Here is a 19,753-nt window from a genome sequence, read left to right on the forward strand (position 1 = left end):
AGGAATCCACCCTACAGCATCCCTGACAGATGGTTGTCCAGCTGCCTCTTGAAGGCCTCTAATGTGGGAGAGCCCACAACCTCCCTAGGTAACTGATTCCACTGCTGTACTGCTCTAACAGTCAGGAAGTTTTTCCTGATGTCCAGCTGGAATCTGGCTTCCTTTAACTTGAGCCCGTTATTCCGTGTCCTGCACTCTGGGAGGACCGAGAAGAGATCCTGGCTCTCCTCTGTGGGACAACCTTTTAAGTATTTGAAGAGTGCTATCATGTCTCCCCTCAATCTTCTCTTCTCCAGGCTAAACATCCCCAGTTCTTTCAGTCTCTCTTCATAGGGCTTTGTTTCCAGACTCCTGATCATCATGGTTGCCCTACTCTGAACACGCTCCAGCTTGTCTGCGTCCTTCTTGAATGGTGGAGCCCAGAACTGGACACAATACTCTAGATGAGGCCTAACCAGAGCTGAATAGAGAGGAACCAGTACCTCACGTGATTTGGAAGCTATTAATGCAGCCCAAAATAGCATTTTCCTTCTTTGCAGCCATATCACACTGTTGGCTCCTATTCAGCTTGCGATTTACAACAATTCCAAGATCCTTCTCGTTTGTAGTATTGCTGAGCCAAGTATCCCCCATCTTGTAACTGTGCATTTGGTTTCTATTTCCTAGATGTAGAACTTGGCATTTATCCCTATTAAATTTCATTCTGTTGTTTTCAGCCCAGCACTCCAGCCTATCAAGATCACTTTGAAGTTTGTTTCTGTCTTCCAGTGATTGAGAGAAGAATACGGATGTGTTTGATTCTCAATGAGCACAGTCAAATGTCCCTCCAAAGACATGTTACGAAATACCAATGTGCAAATATATTTTCCTTCAATTTAGAAAACACATTTTGGTTTGTGTTACATAGGTTATCTGTATGTTCTTGCTATGTGGGGCAAAAAGCATCTGAGTTGTGTGTGATTCAGATCTGGAAAACAGTGCGGTGTGGTGGGGGAAGGATTTAACCACCAGATCTGCAACCCCAATCTGGATCAGTGCGCCCGCCTGTGCTCCCATGATCACGTTTGTTGCATTTAAACCCTTCTTGCCAGAAGAGAATAGGCTAGATTAAACTTTCCCTACCAAGGCTTTGTAAACAAGTGAGAAGCAATGATCCCCTCTCTTCAGCAGGTCCTGAGAACACCGCCGTTCAGCTAAATTTTAGCTCAATTTCCAACCAGAGAGATTTCATGTTTTTTATTTGAATTACATGCTCTGTGCGACTGTAGTTGATGCTTAAAGTATCATGCTTGATAGCATCTTGGGGGGCGCAGGTGCCCCCTGCGACTTCACCGCGGCCCTGGCTCCTGTAAAATCACCAGGCAGCCCCTAGATCTCAGGTTTGGGCCCTGAAATCTCAGGGCCTGGGATGTTCCAGACCTGGCAACCCTGTACTTAGTCATACATACGAGGAAACCCACTGAAAAAAAATAATCATGGCTAACTGAAGTCACACTGATTTCAATGGGTCTACTCTAAGTGTAACTAAGTCTGGATCTAATCTTTTATGGCTGTAGAATCTTTGGGTTTTTAGTTTAACTGCTTTGGAAGTCAGATCCAATGTGAGTGGGCGAAACACTCAGCTGCAATAAAGAATTTTTGTGAACCGCCCAGAGAGCTTCGGCTATTGGGCGGTATAAAAATGTAATAAATAAATAAATAAATAAATACAAAATCCCTCTCCTCCAGTCCTCATCTACCTATGCACTCTGGACCACACCATCCCAGTAGAGAACAGGCATACTTCTGAAAAGTGAACTCGTAGCAAATATTTGTAGGTAATCTCCATGACCTTATCAGATTTCCATAACTAAGAGAACCTGGATCCCCAAACTGTATACAATGCATACCAGCCACCGACGTAAACTGTCCCAGAGTTACTGCAAAAAGTGAGTGGCAATGAGTAGTGGGCTTGCAGGGGATGGTCTCCAATGGCATGGCACTCTGTTGCTGCTACCATTTATAGTATTTTGTTAGACAGTTACTCTTGGCCAGGTCACACATTTAACCACATACGCCCCCCTCCTCTAGCACCACACATAGACCACAGCCGTTTCTTTTATCACGGTAGCTACCAGAGGTGTCACCCACGGCCACTCTCCCTCTCTATTTCTGTACATCATGAATCAAACTGAGGCTTCCTAAGGAAATCCCATTTATATCACCTGACTTCACCACAAGGCTTTACCCAGTCTTCTGTGAACACAGAAAGTATTACGTAAGGATAGACAAGTCTTCGGTGTTGAATTTTCCCACCTTGGAAATAGATGATTGCAGGGGGGAAATAACCCATAGTTGGGTCTTTCCCCACTTTCGTGTGCGGCAGTTGTGTAACCGCAATTTACACAATTACCCAGAATGCAGCATGGGTTTCTGTGTCACATCCACCCCACAACCCCTACTGCACGTTGTGGGTTGTAGGGTGGGTACGAAGTTACACACTGAGATTGAGCCCTACATCAAAGGTGATTACCTAAATCATGGCTTCATGACCAGAATGTACAATGGCAGGGAAAGAACCAATGATGGGTTCTTTCACCCACGCAATTATTTGCACTTGGTCATTGCCTTTTTTTTTGTCCCCCTGCAATGCTCCCCACTGTCCCCAGCAACAGCCTGCAGCCCTCCCCTTCACTCCTGCAAACATAACAAAGGAGCAGGCGTATGCTTCCACAAGTTAAAAAGTACAGCTTCTGATAGAGCAGATTTGGGGAAGGATTAAAAAAAGAAAGAGTAGAATTCTTCAAGATGTTCACATGTTCGGCAGATCAAGCAAATCTTACGTATTTACATTGTCTTACGCCAGCTGCTCAATTAGGAAATTCTGTAATAAAATACCTCCAAAAGAATTCTGATATTAAAAATGAGATCCCAGTGCCAAATACAACCCAGTATGGCCGTCTGGAGTAGTTAAAATCTTGCCTCTCTGAGGTTTGCTAGATGAGAGACAGTAGGTACCAGTAGTATCATTAGCACCCTTTACTGATTAGAAAGGAATGCAGATAAGGAGGTGCCAATGTTAAATTTAAGGTTACGACATTTATTTAGCAAGTTGCCATAGAGCAAGTGGTTACATCATGAGCCCAGATAGGTCGTTAGATAAATTACTAGAAGACTCCTCCCAGACCGTAAATATGTAATAAAAACAAGCTCATAAGACGGGACGATAAATGTTTGTGTCAAAAACATAGCTGTAACATTTCAAAGAAATTTCAAATGTTTGGATAAATATGTTGTAATGAGCATTAATCTCGATAAGAAGTTTCAAAATGCAAAAAAAAACCCACCCTTATTTAGACAAATGAACATTTAAAGTTGAAATGTTATCTTTGGAATTCTTAGATGAGAAATTTAAATTGAGTTGGAATATATTTTATAGGATTCAAAAAATATATAGAAGAGACTCAGAACACGCAACCTTGGTTGCTATCCTTTTATTTATTTATTACATTTTTATACCACCCAATGTAAAAAATTACATTTTTATACCACCCAACCGAAGCTCTCTGGGCGGCTCACAAAAAATCAGCTACCCACAATTTGTTGCCTTTAGAATCAGCCTGTTACACTTGAAATTGATTATCACTGAGAACTAGCAATTGTACTTGATTCTACTTGGAAGCCTTTTGAAGAAGGATGATGTGAGATGTTCAATTTGTTTGAATTGATGCATGGATAAGCTCTTGTATTTAGTACTGTTATTTTAACTTTGTAGTTAAAAATATGAACAAATATTGTCTGAGAGATTGTTTCTCAAGAAATAGAATTCTGTATCACTCATATCAAGAGTGAAGTACTGAGCTTATTCTTTGATGGTATCTGGTTTAGGCTAATAGGGTGACCCTATGAAAAGGAAGACAGGGCTCTTGTATCTTGTATTGAAAAGGAAATTTCAGCAGGTGCCATTTGTATATATGGGGAACCTGGGGAAATTTCCTTTTCATCGCAGCAGTTAAAGCTGCAAGTGCCCTGCTCTTTTAAATCTGGTCACTAGTATAGCTCCTGCAGCTTTAAGTGCTGTGATGAAGAGGGAATTTCACCAGGTTCTCCATATACCCTATTTCTTCAATTCTAAGACACACTTTTTTCCCCATATAAACATCTCTAAAAATAGGGTGCGTCTTAGAATCGCAGGTGTGTCTTAGGTTTTTTTTTCTGTTGGTGGTACTGAAATTAGTGTGCGTCTTACAATCGATGGCGTCTTACAATCGAAGAAATATGGTATACAAATGGCACCTGCTGAAACTCCCTTTTCTATGCAACTGTTAAAGATACAGGAGCCCTGTCCTGAAATCTCACTGTATATACAGTAGACAGGTAATCAGTGGTTGTCAACATACTGACAATATAGTTTGAGAGAATCTCTGAACCAGAGCATCTGAACATCCACTCACTGAGCACTGTTTGAAAACACCAACAAACAAGCAGGCAAAAAACACCTTGCAACCAACCTGCCAGAATATGCTGTCAATCGTGTTCCCCAAAAAGCCATCCCGCCCTTCTGATGACACCAGTTTTGGTCCAAGTATCGTCATGAATTCATCAAAATCGACTTGGCCATCCCCTGGAAAGGAAGACAAATGAATATCAATACCCACAAGTCTCAGGATAGCTAGCCAGAGATGGATGCATTATTTGCAGAAAGCAAATTGTGGAGGAAAGGGAGAAACGCATTTTTATTCTACATTTGATCAAAGTTATATCAAGGCAGTTAGGAGAAAATGTATATTAAAACCCTTGTATAAAAACAAAATACCATACACATATTAAAAAGAGAGCGGGAAAAATCAATCAGAAAAATCCTTGTAAGAAAAGAATTTGATTATTGTGTTAAATGTAATTAAGTAAAGAGAGAATATAAAAACCTAGTGGAAACCAACCAAGCAGAGAGGCAAAAGACCTTTCTGAATAAAAAACTGTTTCCTTTTTGGTGGAAGTGAAACTTGTACAGGCCACCCAGCAAGGGAATTCTAGAAATGGTGGCCACTTCACGTTGGCCAGAAAACAAGAAATGCGTCAATGAAAAAAGATGACAAAAGAGAATATATACTTGCATATGCAAATTTAGACATCATTAGTATAATTCAAAGAGTAATGCAAAGCAAAGCAAAATGTATTGCAAATTGCCATTATAACCAATTGCAGTGAAAAACTATTATAAAATTTAAAACTCTAGTAATGGGCCATCAAAAGTTGAATATTTTCTACTTTTATAGCCTTTAAACTTTATAACACGCGTCTGCAGAACATTAACTGGAAATTTAGATGTTCTGAAAGATATGTCCTTGTCAGCATTAGACAATAGAAAACAAACCTTTAAAAGAGATGGTGTCCCCTTTAATGATCTTAACAATGGAAGTTGTTCACTTGGACTTTATTAATAAACCTTTATTAAAGCAACATTAATAAAAATGTTGAAGACCACTGGGCCCAGGCCTTTTAAAATTAAAAATCACAGAAGTGATTAGATTGGCAAGCCTTGCTCACAGCTGTCGGTATCATTAAACCTTTGGAGCAATATTACTTTAGTTCTATCACGTCCTTGAGTTAAAAGTAAAGAGGTGGAAAATCCCAAATTCATGGCAACCAGCTGCCTTTTTTTTGCTTCCTCAATGCCATCACAAGAAATTCTGATACCTGCTTAAATATTATTTTTAACCCCAAAAGCAGGGCTAATATAAGACCTTCGGCTCTTATAGCCAAACCAATTCTAATTTTGTAGAAATGGAAACTGCCAGGAGTCTATGCAAAAGTTCATTTTAACTCTTTCTGACAAATAGGATGGACCAGGTTGACTCCTTTGGTATGTCAGAACTGTAATAATCTATTTAATGTTCTACCAGCTAACAAAGTGCTTGACTGAACCTGCGAGGGCCATGCACCTGTCCACTGAAAAAATAACCACCAAGATATTTAAAAGAAAACACTTCCTTCATAGAATCATAGAATAGTAGAGTTGGAAGGGGCCTACAAGGCCATCAAGTCCAACCCCCTGCTCAATGCAGGAATCCACCCTAAAGCATCCCTGACAGACGGTTGTCCAGCTGCCTCTTGAAGGCCTCTAGTGTGGGAGAGCCCACAACCTCCCTAGGTCACTGGTTCCATTGTCGTACTGCTCTAACAGTCAGGAAGAGCAATCCAAGAGACTAGGACCATAACTAGACCTAAGGTTTATCCCAGGATCATCCCAGGTTCATCCCTGCCTGAACGCTGGATGCCCTGTGTGGCACTTAGATGATGTTACATCCCCCTTCACCTCTTCCTTCCTGTTGCTTGCTGCACGCTGCGGCTAGAGATAAGGGAGTAACCCTTTCGTCTGAGGAGAAAGAATGTTTGGTTTTTAGATGCCGTTAAGTGGAATAGTCCAAGGAAAGAGAAAGAGAAAGTTGCAGATAGGCAGAGGAATGGGGGGGGGGGGGGGAAACCCGCCCAGAGAGCTCTGGCTATGGGGGCAGTATATAAGTGTAATAAAATAAATAAATAAATACATAGTAAATTGTTAGAATCAATGGAAAATTGTGTTAATAAGAACTGTATCTTAAATTACAGCTTCGTGATAAGCATTTATCCCTATTAAATTTCATTCTGTTGTTTTCAGCCCAGCGCTCCAGCCTATCAAGATCTTTTTAAAAGTTTCTGTCTTCCAGGATATTAGCTATCCCACCCAATTTGGTGTCATCTGCAGATCTGATCAGCGTTCCCTCCACCTCCACATCCAAGTCATTAATAAAAATGTTGAAGAGCACTGGGCCCAGGTCTTTTAAAATAAGAAAGTGCCATGGTGTGTCTTCAGAGCGGAGGTATGTCAGATAAAAGGCCTAAATCCCCAGTGGTTTTGACCATCCTGGCTCTCTGCCAAAACCTGCAAAATGTAGATATTATTGTATATAGTAAAATATGGCAATAAAGTATTCTGTGTTCTCACTGCTTTCCTTTTTTCATAATAATGTATGTACCTGCCTGGACCCTAAGGTCATCCTCAGGGGTCCTTCTCCGTGAGCCCCTGCCAAAGGAAGCGAGGCAGGTGGCTACCAGGAGGAGGGCCTTCTCTGCTGTGGCACCCCAGCTGTGGAATGAGCTCCCTAAGGAGGTTCGCTTGGCAACTACATTATATGCTTTTAGACGCCAGGTGAAGACCTTTTTATTCTCCCAGTATTTTAACAGTTTATGAATTAATTTTAATCTTGCTGTTTTAAATTTGTATTTTTGCATTGCTGCTGTTTTGATCTGGTTGAGCTTTTATACTGTATTTTATATTATGGTTTTATACTGTTGTTTTATACTTTGAATGATTTTAATTTTTGTGAACCGCCCAGAGAGCTCCGGCTATTGGGCGGTATAGAAATGAAATAAATAAATAAATAATAACTTCAGGGCACACGCATCCAACAGTACCCTGCGTCCACTCAGATCCGCTTATTCAGATATCTCGGCAATACTGGGTATATTTTGAAAACATATTCTTAGGTTTGCATCTTTTTTAGCTGGTAGAAAGGGGGTTGTGTGTCTTGATTGTTTTTGAAGTTTAGACAGCTGCTCTGGCCAAGGCGTGATGGGAGGTGTAGGCATTTTGGGTAAAACAAAAAAATGAAAAATGATTGCCTCCTTCAGTAGCCCCCCCCCCCCACTTAATGGGAACCTCTCCTGTCCAAGGGGCCACAGATACGGTGAAACATCGGAAGCAGCCGTATACCAGATCAGAACACGCGGGCACCATCCACGCATGTAAAGCAGAAGCAGTGAGCTACAGCTCTCCCCCATGGTGTGGACTGCGAAAACAACCAACAGGACTCACCATCCATGTCAAGGCGTTGCATGATAATTGCCAACTCCACCTCGCTAGGCATGTAGCCCAACGAGCGCATCGCCATCCCCAGCTCCTGCTTGGAAATGAAGCCGTTGCCATCACGGTCCAGTACTCTGAATGCTTCCCGGATTTCTGCAAAGAAAGGGGAGAAATGGTTCACTGGCGCATTTGGTTGTCTTTCAAATTATTTCCTGAACCCAGAACAAAGTAATCTGGTTGCCATACAGACTGATGTTTATTTGGCGGGTCTGTTCCAGAAGGTGGTGCTTGGGGAACATTGCTCGGCCCTGTGGATTCTCCAGTATGGGGTTCCGCAGGGGTCAATCTTATCCCCCATGCTGTTTAACATTTACATGAAACCGTTGGGTGCCGTCATCTGGAGTTTTGGAGTGCGTTGTCATCAGTACGCTGATGACATACAGCTCTCCTTCTCCTTCTCATCTTCATCAGGTGAGGCTGAGGATGTGCTGAACTACGGCTTGGCTGCGAGAACGGACTGGATGAGGGCTAATAAACTGAAGCTCAATCCAGATAAGACTGAGATGCTGTTAGTGGGTGGTTCTTCTGGTCAGATGGTGGGTGCTAAACCTGTTCTGGATGGGGTTGCACTCCCCCTGAAGGAGCAGGTTCGTAGCTTGCGGGTTCTCCTAGAACCATCTCTGTCCCTTGAGGCCCAGGTGGCCTCGGTGGCACGGAGTGCCTTCTACCAACTTCGGTTAGTGGCCCAGTTACGCCCCTATATGGACAGGGATAACCTGGCATCAGTTGTCTATGCTCTGGTAACCTCCAAATTAGATTACTGCAATGCGCTCTATGTGGGGCTGCCTTTGAAGACGATTCTCAGAAGCTGGAACTTATGCAAAATGCAGCAGCTAGATTGGTAACAGGAACCAGAAGGTTTGAACATATAAGACCAACTCTGGCCTGCTTGCATTGGCTGCCTGCATGTTTCCGAGCCCGATTCAAGGTGCTGGTTTTAACCAATATAGCTTTACACGGTTTGGGACAATACTTGATGGAACACCTCTCCCAACATGAACCTACCTGTACACTATGTTCAACATCTAAGGTCTTCCTCTGGGTGCCTACTCCAAGGTAAGCTCGGAGGATGGCAACAAGGGAGAGGGCCTTTTTTGTGGCGGCCCCCCAATTATGGAACGATCTCCCTGATGAGGCCCACCTGGTGCCAACATTGTTATCTTTTCAGCACCAGGTTAAGACTTTCCTTTTCTCCCAGGTATTCAACAGCATATGCTGAGTTTTAACTAACTCCAAAACTAGCTCTGGCCTGGCTGAGTGTTTAATTTTTTAAAAAAAATGTTAGCTGTTTTTATGTTTTTAAATTTTGTTTATTGATTTTTAATGTTTAGTCTTTTTAATGTAATCTTTTTTAATTTTTGTAAACTTCCTAGAGATAATAAAATAATAATAATAATAATATAGCCTGGTTGACTATAGTGAATGCAGCAGTATCAAAGCAAAGAAGATTTTCTAAACTGGGAAAAAGTGGAATTGGTAAACTGTGGTGAAAGGGATAATGGAACCACATGTTTAGTTCCAGCCCCGAAGTCATGCTGCTCTCTTCACCCCCACCACGATGGTTGATGGGTTGCACATAATTTCTGAAGTGTTCTGCAAAACCTGTACTCTTGGAGGATCTAATATAATTTAGAACCCTGTTTGGTTTTCCAGACCTTGCTCTGAACCATTGGGCCTACCTATTGGCTTGAACTAAGTTTTGGTCTTCTCCTATTCCTTCAGAACTGCCACCATGGTCAGTTATGGAAGCCTTATGGTTAAAACCTCTTTTCAAATGAAGACCACTCGGCTCTCATTATATCAGAATAAGCAATCCCCCTCTTACAGTTTACTGTGCTTAAAGCTGTGGTTTAAAGTGTCTTTGGAACAGCACCAACGGCTGTTTGTAGCTAAGTGCAACATTTTACATTTCTCTCTCTTGAATTTCAGTTTGCTGGTTTTAGGGTGGATTCCTGCATTATCAGGGGTTGGACTCGATGGCCTTGTAGGCCCCTTCCAACTCTGCTATTCTATGATTCTATGATCTCAGTGCACCAGCCTGTCAAGATCCTTTTGAGTCTTCTATTGTGTTTGCTACCCCTGCCAACATCTGCTAATTTAATAAGCAACCCCTATATACCTGCAACCAGGTTATTTATAAAAATATTGGACAGCACAAAGCCCTGTGGCACTCCAGTTGAGACCTCCCTCCAGAGTATGATTTCTCAGCCAGCTGTTGATCCACCTAACAACAATGGCATCCAACCCAGACTTCACCATGTTGTCAACAAGAATATCATGGGAAACTATGGGCCTTGCTAGACCTACCTGTTAATCCGGTGGGGAGTAGGGGCGGGGCCGCGCTGCAGCTAGCACGGGCCGTTACCCCAGTCTACACGTGATATGCGACGGGGTAAGGAAAAGCCCCATCGCGTCAGCCATTTTTTTTACCACTTAAAGGGGCCATGTGCGCAGGAGCGCACCAACGATAAGGTAAGTTTTTTTTAAAAAAGACAAGAGTTCCACGCTCCCCCTGCCTCCTAAAAAAAAAACTGCAGCCCAGCACATTATATTTTCCCTACTCTTTCACCACTGCCACCATTAACCGCTGTACCTTCCCTCAGGTACTCCAAAAATCCACTCCAGTTTATGAAACAGGTTTTCTGAAGGGACGCCTCCTCCCATATGTACCTGCCCGGACCCTAAGGTCATCCTCAGGGGTCATTCTCTGCGAGCCCCTGCCAAAGGAAGTGAGGCAGGTGGCTACCAGGAGGACGGCCTTCTCTGCTGTGGCACCCCGACTTTGGAATGAGCTCCCTAAGGAGGTTCGCTTGGCACCGACATTATATGCTTTAAGACACCAGGTGAAGACCTTTTTATTCTCCCAGCATTTTAACAGTCTATCAATAAATTTTAACTTGGTGTTTTAAATTTGTAATTTTGCATTGCTGCTGTTTTTATCTGGTTGAGCTTTTATATTGTATTTTATAGTATGGTTTTATACTGTTGTTTTATACTTTGAATGGTTTTAATTTTTGTGAACCGCCCAGAGAGCTCCGGCTATTGGGCGGTATATAGAAATGTAATAAATAAATACATAAATAAATAGAAAGAACTTTACAAAACTTATGGTTTCATCAGGTTTAAATGCTTGTTTGTTCCATTCAGTTTCAATTGGAATCCTGCCTACACCATCCCTCTAAACAACAGTCTCTCCTCCCAGTCATTATGTTACCAAAACAATAAAAGACATTGTTCCTATACTCTCTCAACTCGTGGAAGCTGCAGCTCATGCAAAATGCAGCGGCCAGATTGATTTCAGGAACCAGAAGGTTTGACCATATAACACCTGCTCTGGTCCGCTTGCACTGGCTGCCTGTATGTTTCCGAGCCCAATTCAAGGTGCTGGTTCTGACCTACAAAGCCTTACACAGCTTGGGACCACAATACCTGACAGAACGCCTCTCCCGACGTGAATATACCCGGACACTACGTTCAACATCTAAGGTCCTCCTCCGGGTGCCTACTCCAAGAGAGGCTCGGAGTGTGGCAACGAGGGATAAGGCCTTTTCGGTGGTGGCCCCAGACTATGGAATGATCTCCCTGACGAGGCTCGCCTGGCGCCAACGCTGCTACCTTTCCGGCGCCAGGTTAAGACTTTCCTCTTTGCCCAGGCATATGGCGGCACATCTTAATCACCCACATGTTTAGTTTTTTAACGGTTTTTAATGCTTTATGTGTGTATGTTCTGTGTTTTAGAATTTTAAATTTTGTATACTTGTTTTTATCCCAATTTTAGAATTTCTGTAAACCGCCCAGAGAGCCCTGGCTATGGGAGCGGTATATAAGTGTAATAAATAAATAAATAAATAAATAAATAAATAAACTCTCTTCAACAGACCCTAACCCTGACTCCAACAGAACTTAACTCCAGACTCTAACACTCTAATTTAGGAAATAGAAACCAAATGCACAGTTACAAGATGGGGGATACTTGGCTCAGCAATACTACAAATAAGAAGGATCTTGGAATTGTTGTAGATCACAAGCTGAATATGAGCCAACAGTGCAATATGGCTGCAAGAAAGGCAAATGCTATTTTGGGCTGCATGAACAGAAGTATAGCTCCCAAATCACGTGAGGTACTGGTTCCTCTCTATTCAGCCCTGGATAGGTCTCATCTAGAGTATTGCGTCCAGTTCTGGGCTCCACAATTCAAGAAGGACACAGACAAGCTGGAGCGTGTTCAGAGGAGGGCAACCAGGATGATCAGGGGTCTGGAAACAAAGCCCTATGAAGAGAGACTGAAAGAACTGGGCATGTTTAGCCTGGAGAAGAGAAGACTGAGGGGAGACATGATAGCACTCTTCAAATACTTAAAAGGTTGTCACACAGAGGAGGGCCAGGATCTCTTCTCGATCCTCCCAGAGTGCAGGACACGGAATAACAGGCTCAAGTTAAAGGAAGCCGGATTCCAACTGGACATCAGGATAAATTTCCTGATTGTTAGAGCAGTACGACAATGGAATCAGTTACCTAGGGAGGTTGTGGGCTCTCCCACACTAGAGTCATTCAAGAGGCAGCTGGACAACCATCTGTCAGGGATGCTTTAGGGTGGATTCCTGCATTGAGCAGGGGGTTGGACTCGATGGCCTTGTAGGCCCCTTCTAACTCTGCTATTCTATGATTCTATGAGAACCCAATTCTGACTTTCTCCACACACACACAGTCTCTACTGATTCCCTTAACTCCTCTCCCGCACTACTAACAACCAATCCAGACCTCTGAACCACCAGCCAATCAGCATTCACTTCATGTTCTCCCCCCTCTCTCCGCCTCCCATTAGATTTAAATACTTACTAACACTGTATTTAAAATCTACACCGCACATACATTTTAAAGGCAAACATCATTAAAACAGCACAAATACCTACATCACATATAAATAAATAACTGGCAATGAACAGTAAAACATCACATCTCCCCCCTTTAAACCCAAACGAAGAATGTTTCTTGTTCCCAAGAAGTCCATACTTGCAGAAGTGTTCTTGGTGCATGTTAGAAAGTCCTCAACAGTCCAGAAACACATCAGGGAGATTTTCTCTTTATTGCTCATCCTGGACATTCTGGAACGCTGGTCTCTCCTCCTCCTCCTCTCCCGGACAGTCCATCAACCATCATATTGTCCTTGCCTTTAATAAACTGGTAGTCGATGTGGAACTCTTGCAAGATCCACAACCATCTCTGCAACATGGTGTCCGTGTTTCTTCATAGTCTCTAGCCAAATCTGAGCACGATGATCTGTCATTATGGTGAATCTTCTTCCTCAAACGTATGGTCTCAGCTTGTTCAGCGCCCACATGATTGCTGAACACTCTTTCTGAACAGATGAGTTCTTCTCTCGGCTGGTCAGCTTTCTGCTCAGAAAGGCAATAGGGTGTCTAGTTCCCTCTTTTCCCTGCAACATCACCACTCCAGGCCCTATCTCTGATGCGTCAGTGGCTACAAAGAAGGATTGAGCGAATTCAGGAGCAATTAAAATTGGGTTTCTGCATAAAGCCTCCTTCAACTGTTCAAACGCTCTCTGACACCGGTTGCTCCACTTGATGGCATCGGGGCTCCCTTTTTTGGGTCAGTTCACGCAGTGGGGTTGCCAAGTCCCCACACTTCTCTAGGAACCTCCGATGATTCCTAGGAAGGCTCTAACGTCTCTTCGTTTTTGGAACCGGCCAGTTCTGTATAGCCTCCACTTTGTCCCATAAAGGCACTGTCTTTCCACTGTCCACTCTGTTTCCTAAGTATGCCACTTCAAGTAATCCAAATTGGCATTTGTTTGCGTTGATGGTTAAGCCTGCCTTTTCAATGGCGTCCAGTACTTTAGCAAGAGGCTCTAGATGTTCTGGCACAGTCTTACTAAAAATGGCCACACCGTCAATGTTAGCAATGGCAAAAGTGGACATCCCTGCAAGCACTGAATGTATCCTCTAGAACAGGGGTCCCCAAACCCTGGGCCACAGACCGGTACCGGTCCATGGCCTGTTAGGAACCAGGCCGCGTCCTCATTGACAACAATGCAATTTCTGCATTGACAACAACCAAAACGAGATTACGGAGTAGACTGGACATAAGCAACACACTTCGGGTGTCACTGTCTCCCATCACCCCCAGATGGGACCATGAAGTTGCAGGAAAACAAGCTCAGGGCTCCCACTGATTCTGCATTATGGTGAGTTGTATAATTATTTCATTATATATTACAATGTAATAATAATAGAAATAAAGTGCACAATAAATGTAATGTGCCTGAATCATCCCAAAACCATCCCCTCAACCGCCCCCTCCCCAGGTCTGTGGAAGAATTCCACGAATCCCTGATGCCAAAAAGGTTGGGGACCGCTGCTCTAGAAGGATAGAGTTCCTCAATCCGAAAGGCAACATTGTAAATTCATACAGCTGATCTGGAATGATAAAAGCAGTCTTGCAGCATGATGACTCCTCTAGCTCCATCTGCCAAAACCCTGTGCATAGGTCTATGGTAGAGATGATGGTAGCTGATCCCAGCAACTCCAACATATCATCCACTTGGCATTGGGAAGGCATCTGGCACAGTGATTCTGTTTATGGGCCTGTAATCCACACAAACATGTATAGGCCCATTCTTTTGGGGGACAAGCACCACTCTGGTTGCCCACGGGCTGACTGATTCTTGAATCACTTTCTGCTCCAACATCTCCTGCACCTCCTTCCTCTTGGTCTCCAGTACTTTGCCATCCACTCTGTATAGAGTGCATTGGACAGGGGAATGACTCCCAGTGTCAATGGTATGCCTGAATAAGCTAATTCTTCCAGGCTTGTGACTCTAAACTTTTTCATGCTGGTGCAAAATTTCCAGTATAGCCGTTTTCACTGGCCCCTCTGCATTTCCACTCCAAACAATCTGTGCAAACGTTCCCTTCTGGTTTGCTATTCCCTATTAAGTCTGGCACATATAGATCATAGAATCATAGAATAGCAGAGTTGGAAGGGGCCTACAAGGCCATCGAGTCCAACCCCCTGCTCAATGCAGGAATCCACCCTAAAGCATCCCTGACAGATGGTTGCCCAGCTGCCTCTTGAAGGCCTCTAGTGTGGGAGAGCCCACAACCTCCCTAGGTAACTGGTTCCATTGTCGTACTGCTCTAATAGCCCAGGAAGTTTTTCCTGATGTCCAGCTGGAATCTGGCTTCCTGTCACTTGAGCCCGTTATTCCGTGTCCTGCACTCTGGGAGGATCGAGAAGAGATCCTGGCCCTCCTCCGTGTGACAACAGAGTGTTGTCTGTGTTTCCCCTCAGGGAGTAGCAAGACATGCAGGACTTTCTCTTCCCTGGTTCTATATGGCTTTAGCATGTTTATGTGTACTATTTTGTTTTTCTTTTGGTGCTCAGAGGAAATTATGCAGTTGAATGTGTCTAAGAGCTTCGGCTATTGGGCGGTATAGAAATGTAATAAATAAATAAATAAATAAATTTCTCTCTGACGAAGTTAGGTGCCTCCCAACTGGCCTGCAATTTATTTTTCAGTCGGGGAATACAAGCCATGGCCAAGGTCTGCAATCTCGTACGATTTCTCTCTGGCATTTTGATCATACCAGCGACTCTGTTGCTTCTGAGCCATGCTGAGATTGGCTTGGACCAGTTCTATCATAGACTCGTTTCTCCTGGACGCCTAGCACATAGTCCACTACAGAGGTCTTTTTCTCCACCAGCTCCCCTTCCCATGAGCTCAACAACTCCAAAGCCCCCCTTATTTTTCTCCCAAACATCAGTTCAAAGGGAGAGAACCCAGTGGACTCTTGGGGAACCTCTCTATATGACAATAGGAAACACCCCAGATATTCATCCCAGTTGTTTGGGTATTCCTGGGCATAAGCCTTGATCATGACCTTCAGCACCCCATTAAAACGTTCATTCAAGCCATTAGTTGTTGGGTGGTTATGTAGTTGTTTTAGATGTTTCACTCCACAGCATTTCCACAGATGAATACACTGGCCTAGAATCATAGAATAGTAGGATACCAAGATAAAACTGTCAAATTCTTTGCTGAAATCAAGATATGTCCACAGCAGTCCCACAAACCACGAAACTTCTATCAACGAAGGTGATGTCATTGATCTGGCATAAGTTATTCATGAACAAACCTATGATGGCTCTTCTAAAATGTTTGGTATTGACCTCAAGCTGACTGATCTGTGGTTTCCTGGATCAAACTCTCACACCATTTTTTTTAAAGATGGGAACAATATTTATTAGCCTCCAGTCTTCTTGAACCTCACGTGTTCTCCAGGAATCTTATATAAGAATATGGTAGCGTAAGGCTTATTACTGGAGATCTAGCGGACCAATTTTCCTAATTTTTATTTTAAAATGAAGTTTGACCACTGAAGATATGAAGAAAATGTTGACACGGCAAAAGAGTTCAAAACTCAAGCCATAATGGCAATTCATTTCCTCTGCGCCAAACAGGCAGTGCAGCCCCTTGGCCAGTGGGATGACGGATAACCCTGCTCAGCCAATCAGTACTGGCGCAGCCTCACAGTTAGGCTGTCACCACCAGCAGGGACAGGACAGAGGCAGCAATTGGGGCACTGAGAGAGGGGCTGGGGCGGTGCTGCATGTAAATCTTTGAGATGGGATTCATTATGCATGTGCCACATTTTCATTATTCATGAGCCCCTCTGTGGTGAGGGGGCAAAAAAGCGGGAAAGGAGACGGACTACTAGCACCCATGGCAACATAGCTCTTAAAGATTACAGAGACTCTGGAATAATGTCTGCAAGCTCCTTCCGCACCCAGAGATGTAATTCATTTAGCACTAGAGACATGAATTCATTTAAAGTAGTTGGTTGTTCTCTAAGTATATCCATACCTAACAGGCTGAAAGTCCTTCCTTATATAATTTATTTTACCTGTCCCAAGTTAAGCACAACTCCCCTTTCTGAGAGAAGAATGAGGCAAAATGGCAGTTCATTATTTCCTACCAGCAGCACCGGCTCCCACTGTCCCTGGGACCAGTGTTCCGGATTATTTTGGTGTTTTGTCCCTCACAGCTGTCCTTCCCTCTTTCCTGTGCAAACAGTTCTTCTTGAGAGAGCATGTCACATGAAGAAGCACAAACCTTTCTGTTTGTCAACTACACATTAATGTTTAACTGCACAATTCAAGAAGGACGCAGACAAGCTGGAGCGTGTTCAGAGGAGGGCAGCCAGGATGATCAGGGGTCTGGAAAAAAAGCCCTATGAAGAGAGACTGAAAGAACTGGGCATGTTTAGCCTGGAGAAGAGAAGATTGAGGGGAGACATGAGAGCACTCTTCAAATACTTGAAAGGTTGTCACACAGAGGAGGGCCAGGATCTCTTCTCGATCCTCCCAGAGTGCAGGACACGGAATAACGGGCTCAAGTTAAAGGAAGCCAGATTCCAGCTGGACATCAGGAAAAACTTCCTGACTGTTAGAGCAGTATGACAATGGAATCAGTTACCTAGGGAAGTTGTGGGCTCTCCCACACTAGAGAGCCTTCAAGAGGCAGCTGGACAACCATCTGTCAGGGATGCTTTAGGGTGGATTCCTGCATTGAGCAGGAGGTTGGCCTTGATGGCCTTGTAGGCCCCTTCCAACTCTGCTATTCTATGATTCTATGAAGCACAGTCCCTTTGTTCTAGCAACGAACTCAGCCAGCAACTCGCTATTTAGAATGTTGCTTGTTCTGCTCTAACACACTGCTTCTGATTTGGCTCCAGGAAATCTCACAAGACCTGGACAATAGGTATACAGATAAAGGGAAATATGTTTCCATATATATTCCCAAGCATAATCTACAATCTTACTTATTTATTATTCCTCATGGTAATGGGGCTGAAGCCTGAGCTGCCAGGGCAGGGTGAGAATTAGGGTTAGGGGCACAGATGGATCTCTGGACATCCCATGATAAGGCAGGATGGGGGGCGGGGGGGCGGAGAGATCTGGGGACAAGTACTAGAAAACCGGATTCATTCCTGGTAAATATGTACAACTGGAGTATATGCTTTATTTTACATTCCTTTTTTTAAAAAAAACAAAACAATTTTTAATTGTTTCATAACCACATATGATATAAAAGCATTGCATAAAGACATTACATTTTATAAACCGCCCAGAGAGCTTCAGCTATGGGGTGGTATATAAATGTAATAAATAAACAAAATATAAATAAATAATACATCTAAGGGAAATGAAGACACAAGGAAAGAAAAAGAAAAAAAAGAAGACAATAAAAAATAATAAGAAGAAAGAAAATCAAAGAAAAAGGGAAATACATAAACCAAGGTTAAGGTATGTTTTCAGCGCTCTACACTTCAGAGATGTAAATTATATTCTCTCCTTGTAAATACATTTAACACAATAGTCAAATTCATTTCTTTCTGCCAAGTTAACTATTTTTCATACATGGAATCCACAGACAAATGCATCATTTTTCTCTGTTTCCTTGCAAAAATTCTATCGGAGGTTTCCATTCAGATATAAATGATACTGTTGATTTATCTCTCTTTATCGCTGTCAATTTTGCTTTCTTTTACATTCCTGAACAATGCTTATCAGCAATTAAAGCAAGTGGCCTAAGAGCTAGAACAAAGCAAATCATGTTTTATCAAGTTTCAGTCCCTCCAAGTCCAAGATTGCAGCTGGGATGGGGCTGCAGTGCACTTTGGAAGAATCTCGCTCTCACTGGCACAGGCAATTCCAACACCCAGACCACTTCCTCAGTCTCAGAATGGAGGTAGCAGCTGTAGGGTGACCCTATGAAAAGGAGGACAGGGCTCCTGTATTGAAACAGTTGTATTGAAAAGGAATTTTCAGCAGGTGTCATTTGTATATATGGAGAACCTGGTGAAATTCCCTCTTCATCACACCAGTTAAAGCTGCAGGTGCCCTGCCCTCTTTTATATCTGGTCACGCTAGTATAGCTCCTGCAGCTTTAACTGTAGTGATGAAGGGAATTTCACCAGGTTCTCCATATGTACAAATGACACCTGCTGAAATTCCCTTTTCTATGCAACTGTTAAAGCTACAGGAGCCCTGTCCTCCTTTTCATAGGGTCACCCTAAGCACCTGCTCTCCCCGACACACGCAAGTCAGGCCTGGCATCCTCGCGGCTATCGCTAGTCAGAGATAGCAGTTCAGCTCCGTTCCAAGGGGATTCCTTAGGGGGGTGGGATCTGGAGCCTAAACTCAGCCCCCTGGAGGAACCCAAAGAGTCTGATTGGGGTGGATTGGGGTGCCCCATGGACCGGATTAATGAAGCCATTTTTAAAATAATAAAATAAAAATTACTAGACTTTTCAAGGACAACTTTTGTCTCTTCACCCAATGTCACCCACTCACCACAACTAGCAAGATTATAAGTATTCAATTTGTGTTTTTTTTTAATGGAGTGCTTTGGTGTTCCTTCTGGCTGATGATTCATCCTTACCATCCAACTCTTCCACTGAGATGTTCGCCAACTGCTCACTGTCGCTGCCAGCTGAGAGTGACCGATTCAGATAGTTTCCTTTGTATAACAGCCCAGCCGTGACATGATGGAATGGCATCTTTTCCCTAATGGAGCAAAGAGAAAGCAATGTGAAATGTCATTCTAGTCCTTGTCCAGACTTTTTTTTTTTGGAAACAAAGGTATGGCTCATTCTGGAATAATGAAAAAGAAGGTGAGTGAAGAAAAGAGTTTAGGGTGCATAATCCAATTGTACCTCTTAAAGTGATTGAACACTGCTCTATTATTTATTTATGCTATTTCATATCCTGCACTTTCTTTCCAAAAGGAAGTAAGCTCCAAGGTAGCTTACAAAAATATATCGTACAGAAGCATCAACAAAAACA

At 43.1% G+C, this 19,753-nt stretch overlaps 1 protein-coding gene across 1 annotated transcript in view; it reads right to left on the minus strand.

Annotated features, from left to right (window-relative positions):
- The window catches only part of CALN1 (calneuron 1), a 154,938-nt gene that overhangs the window by 23,071 nt on the left and 112,114 nt on the right, over positions 1-19,753 (minus strand). Inside the window, exons 2-4 of the mRNA XM_063146601.1 lie at positions 19,350-19,474; positions 7,835-7,978; positions 4,491-4,603 (exon numbers count right to left, since the gene is read on the minus strand). Of these exons, the coding sequence (XP_063002671.1) occupies positions 4,491-4,603; positions 7,835-7,978; positions 19,350-19,467 (375 nt within the window). The 5' untranslated portion in view covers positions 19,468-19,474. The remainder of the gene's footprint in view (positions 1-4,490; positions 4,604-7,834; positions 7,979-19,349; positions 19,475-19,753) is intronic.

Source organism: Elgaria multicarinata, chromosome 22 (genome assembly GCF_023053635.1).
Source record: "Elgaria multicarinata webbii isolate HBS135686 ecotype San Diego chromosome 22, rElgMul1.1.pri, whole genome shotgun sequence".
Taxonomy (NCBI): domain Eukaryota; kingdom Metazoa; phylum Chordata; class Lepidosauria; order Squamata; family Anguidae; genus Elgaria; species Elgaria multicarinata.